Source organism: Chelonoidis abingdonii, chromosome 5, assembly GCF_003597395.2.
Source record: "Chelonoidis abingdonii isolate Lonesome George chromosome 5, CheloAbing_2.0, whole genome shotgun sequence".
NCBI lineage: Eukaryota > Metazoa > Chordata > Testudines > Testudinidae > Chelonoidis > Chelonoidis abingdonii.
The window spans coordinates 119,759,357-119,764,942 of NC_133773.1; the positions used below are offsets into that span (position 1 = coordinate 119,759,357).

At 39.3% G+C, this 5,586-nt stretch overlaps 1 protein-coding gene across 1 annotated transcript; it reads right to left on the reverse strand.

Annotated features, from left to right (window-relative positions):
• Nucleotides 1–1,976: 1,976 nt before the first annotated feature.
• Nucleotides 1,977–4,347, reverse strand: CYTL1 (cytokine like 1). The gene is made up of 4 exons (XM_032792003.2): nt 4,164–4,347; nt 4,028–4,072; nt 2,596–2,724; nt 1,977–2,430 (listed from the first exon to the last, which is right to left on the reverse strand). The coding sequence occupies exons 1-4, from the start codon at nt 4,305–4,307 to the stop codon at nt 2,347–2,349; spliced, it is 402 nt and encodes a 133-aa protein (XP_032647894.1). The 5' UTR covers nt 4,308–4,347; the 3' UTR covers nt 1,977–2,346.
• Nucleotides 4,348–5,586: the final 1,239 nt, after the last annotated feature.

The window sequence follows — 5,586 nt, forward strand, 5'->3', positions numbered from 1 at the left end:
ACATTGTATTTCTCTAGTGTAGACTAGGCCTTGGGGTATTATAGATGCCTTTCTATATAGAGATTTGCAGATCATCCAGAAACTGGAAGAGGCTGAGATCAGAATATGAAGGTGGAGGGGGACCTTTTCACTCTCATTTTGCTCATTTTACATCTCTGACTTGGTGTTTTACTGGCCCTTAATTTCATGCAGTCTAACAAGATATTCTAGGGTAACAGAGGTTCTTGGGGTGGCTTTCAAATAAATCTCATATTCAGAACACATGGGACTGTTGAGATGTAAATAATACATAGCTGAATAGAGTCAAGGTCAAACTTATTCTTCAAGCAAAGGAGTTAGTCTTTTTTGATTATGGCAATGTGTTTTTATTGAAATTCTCAAGCTCATTTTGATTTCTGCAGATATATTTTGTTTCTGCTTAGATCTTCATTAATCTATATGGTAATTTTAGATTTATATGTCAATACTTTGCCTTTCTGAAAATATCATGTTCTTTTAATTAAACTCAGAGCACTCCTATCAGGTAGGAAAATATTATACTAATTTTAGAGATGAGTAAAATGAGGCACAGAGAAGTTACATTGACTTGTCCAAAGTCACACAATAGTCTGCGTTGGAACATTATGTAGAAGTCCTGATTCCAGTTCCTTTCTCTAAACACTAGAACATTCTCCCTCCTCAGAAGCTAATCCAATAGATGCAACCCATCTCCCCAAGAACTATATGCACGACTGTGCCCCTGTTCATGAGCAGCCATAGTGTGATCCAACTTTGTGGAGCAGCTGCTATTGATGATATGTAAATCTGTGAAAGGCAGCTGAAGAATTCTAATGGCCCCTCTTCCCCGATCAGAACCAAGTGCTGCATGCCACAGCTGAGAAGACTATAGTTTCTGTGGTATTGGGTAACCCCAAATGTTCCAAAAACATGTCAGCTCTTTCCTGTTCCTTAAACCTTGACATTTTTTAAAAAAGATAATTTAGGGTTTCTTTTTATTTGCCTGATAACTTTTGAGCCTTTGGGGTTCATGGTTCCAAGCTTTTCACTGCAGCCAGGAGGGGGCTAGAAACTTCTATGTCTTTTTAAATGGAAGTTAAGATTCTCACAATCACATGTCTCCAGGAGTTGGGGCTGTCAGAAAACACCAGACACCGAGATTGGCAATTTAAAATCATGAGAGTTGGTAATACCTGAGAACAACACCCCAACCACCAGCATCAAGGCTCGTGAAGGAGGAACCAGCAACACAGAGTAGAGGAAGGAGCCATCTATGTATATAGTTGCCACTTCCATGGGTCTCAGAGTTTCTTCTAAGTGGGTCCCCAGAATCTGCAAGGTTAAAGGGGGGAGGGGTTCACTCCCTGTACACATTTCAGGGCCACAAAGCCCTCGTACTAGATGGGATGCTTTCATGGAGTTTCCAGTCTTGTTCTTTATTATATCCAATATATGTATTTTATTTCTATGACTCAATTATCACTCAAAGTTCTGAATAAGCTTCCTGAACAGCTCTCACCAAGCTACATTTTTGTAACAGAAACTGAATTAAAAATGAATATTCATCTAGTTAATAAAGTTAGCATTTAAAAATGTTTAAAAACACATTTGATGACATTTCTAAGCACAGAAACATTTGCATTGCCATGGAAACAAAGCTGAAGACCGCTCATGCTGAAAAACATCAAGTTATAGGGTGATTGTGGAAAAAGAAGCTAGAGGGGTGATATCTTTCAGTGTGTATGTGAAATGGACCTGATGTGATGCTGACTTCTCTGGGTAGAAGGGTGTGTTTTTAATTTAGTTTTTCATTGAGATTTCCACTGACTAAAGGGTTACTTTCTATACACACAAGTTTGACACTAAAGGGATCAACATACATGTACATAAACTGTACAAGTACAGAGATGTCTGTGACTACAGACTAACACTTTTACCAATTGCTTTAGAAAAAATAGACAAGTGCAAGCCTACTTCACGTGAGAGAGGAACCGTTAGGTCAGAATACGAATCTTTTTTTTTTTTTTTGGTATGAATGTAGTTATTCATGAAAGAGTAACAAACCCAGCATTTAATTTCTGATCAAACAAAACATACTTTCTAACTTGCTCTAAACTGAAAACATCAAATGACTAAAATGCTTTCTAACCATAGTTTCGCTAGCAGCTTGATAGGTATGTAAGGCATGCAGATCGTTTCCTGCCAAGGCTGAGAAACATGGGTCTGAGATAATAGGGCCGGTGTGCTTGAAAAAGAACAAGGTTGTAAATGTTGTAGTTGATTGCATTTTTGGGTGGCTCTTGGCTTTCTTTAAACCATCCCAGGTACTTCCTGTGGTCTGACTCTCTCTTAGCTCTGAATGACAGAGGGATCAGTCGGAGTCAGGATAGGGATTTCCAAAGCATCACAATCGTCAGTAAGGAACACTAAGTCCTGGGGAAATAAGAGTAATGATTAGTGTTATAAATGGGCAGTAGGGATGCAGAAGGCAATGGAAAATATCAAGTTTAGGCCCTGATCCACCTCCACTGAAGTCAAGGGCAATTGGATCTGGCTGGAAGCAAGTGTATTAGTAGCAGTGTATGGTTGTTGACATACCCTCCTGCAGAAGGAGATCATAATGGTGTACAGGCTCCGGATCTTTTCCTTCAGAGTACTCACTTGTGGCACTCTTTGGCATGCAGGGTATGCCACAAAGTTACGGAGTTTTGCCAACACACAATAATTCTGCAAGGAATAGAAAGGGTGATTTGTAAAACTGCTTGGATACACAACCCCTTCCCTTTCATGGGAATTGACAACTCCCAGCTTTATGTACATGTGTTTTTAAATAAACCATTTGTTATGTAAACAACAATCAATATTTCATAACAGGGTTGTCTGCTCTCTCTTTGGTAACTGCATACACACTCCCCCCGCCCCTCACCTCCGATCTTGGCTCTCATATAGTTCAATACCATCACTGGCTTCTTTTTATGTTCTCTAGTAGAGGATAATGCCAGCAAAACCCTCTGGAGTTAGTGGAATTATATGCAGGAGAATTTGGTCTATTCCTTCGATAGGAGCACCTCAGTTTGTTACAATATACAGTAACCAAGACCTCTCTGCCATCATTTGCCTCACTCCCACTGGACAGAGGTGTAAAAGTCAGGTGGAACTTTGTTCATAGCACTTAACATTTGTGCAGTATTTTGACAATGTAAACTATTTTCAGCGTGTTCCTGTAAAGCAGGCGAATAAATTATTACTGTCCCCATTTTGAAAACAGAGAAACTGAGGCACTGAAGTTAAATTACTTGCACTTTGCCATGCAGTGAGTCAGTGGGAAAGCTGGGAGTAGAACCTAGGAGTTCTTGGGTCTCAGCCCTTTACTAACTTCATTAGATTATGCTGCCTCCAACAAAATTTAAGGGGTTTTCCCAGTTGTTTGTCAAGAAAGCATAACACAGCATATTCTACTGCTTAGCACTGGAACTTCAGGTGCTTGCACAAAAGAACGTCACACACATCCTTTGTGGTGGATGGACATGCATTTATTATTATCGCTGCCATTCTTTTGTCTTCTATGGAAAACTTTCAGAGAGCTCAAGAAGTGGTAGCTGATTTAAAAAAGAGAAACTCAGTAATGCACTCCCCCACTTGCATTCATTGAAATAGCAGTTTGAATGAGCTAGATATGCCACATGTGGAAAGAAGACAAAAGGGTCTTGATTCTGCTTTTGACCTTTTCACTATTCTCATGCATTCCCATGCATACATTACTTGCTGGTAATATTCCATTACAATAAATATACAAATGTTACTCACTTAAAAATGGTGATTTAATCATTTCCACAATTATAAACAAGAAAAACTTCAGGAAAAACATCTTTTTTAAAATGAGATCCTACAGTGCTGATTTTCACTGTTTCTCTCTAATCTAGTTAAAAATTCAAAAAATAGCTACAATCCATACTCAGAGTAGGTCCCATACGTTTTTCATTAGCTGCTTTTAATTCATGGTTGTAAAGAAAGAATAGTGTAAACTTACATGTATGTCCAAGTAGAGCTTGGGCAGCATCTCCACACAGGGGTCCTGCAGTAAAGAATAGAGACATTGCAATTTTTTTTCCTAGGGAGATTTGTTTCAAAAGCAACAATCTAAGTAGTGTTTTAGATCCACTCACCACAGGTTCAGTGTTCTGTAAATTCTTAAATGATGTCATGATTTCTTTGCTCAAAGACAGAATCCTTGAGTAGCAGGTTGGAGGAGTTGAACTAATCAACAGAAAAACAGAAAGCAGAACAACCAAACTCAGCAGCATCTTCATTGTGGAGAGTGTGTCAATAAATGTTAATGGGTTCACAACTACTGATAGGTTTCAGTGGACTCTAAGTTTGACAAGTGGACTCCCACCTTAAATAGGCTCTTGTATCAATGAAAAAATGTTTTGGGGTTGGTCCAAACAGCGGCTCACTGCCGTTTTAAATTTCCTGCCAACCGGCGAGCCAAAGCTGCTAGCACTTTCCTGCCCTGGAGCAGGGAAAGGAGGGAGTGAGGATAACCAAACAAACACAACTGGTACACTTTATCCCCTAGAGAAAACAACCCGGTAACCATCTAAAGGCTAACGCAAGTAAGTGTAATAAACAACACGGGATTATTGTGGAGTTGCAGACCCCACTCCTGCAACCATTTAGGCACATGCTTCTCATTATGCACACAAATAGTCTCATTGTATGGCTGCTTGCATGCATAAAGAGAAACAAGTTTCTCTAAGTCTAAATGCTAGCAAGATGGGGGGCCATATATTGTTGTATTATTTAGAATAGAAAATGGCTGCAGTGGCACACATCCTCTGCTGGTCTTGGAGATGTTGCTGAATCCGGGAGTATAGTGGGTTTTGTTTGTTTTTGTTGCAGTCACTATTTCTATTGTCTGTATCTACATATTCAGTACTTCTAGTATGAAACATATTCTCTTTTTAATCTCAACTTCCCAACACCGGACCAGATTCCATTTCACTTTCTTTTTATGGTAAAGGGATAGTGTACCTTTTTTGACTTTAGTCTTTGACTTAAGTCGTGACAGGTTGAAGAGTTTCCTGTCCACCAACCCTGGATACACTACATCTTTCATGTCCTTAAACATGCCATTCAAGACTACAGAGAAGATTCCAAAGAGAGTAGGGGCAAGAGCACATCCTTGCTTTACTCTGCTTTTCTTCTCAAAGCTGTCCGAAGTGGCCCCGTCAAACTGGACAGTTGCTTTTATGTTGTCATGGAATGAACATATACGATTTAATAGGGTTGGTGGGTATCCTATCTTGTCTAGTATTGTAAATAGACCTGCTCTGCTGACTGTGTCCAATGCTTTGGTTAGGTCCACAAAGGTGATATACAATGGTTGGTTGGTTTTGCTCTCTGCATTTTTCCTGGGATTGACAGAGAGAAAATATCATGTCTCTAGTTCCTGAATGAACTAAAATGCTAGTAAATTAAACTAACAACCCATAACAAATACAATCAGTGATTTAATAACTTGCTCCAACACAGGGCCCAGCTTTTTAAAAGGTAATTAGGAGTTGGTCTCCTTAATAATGCAAGGCC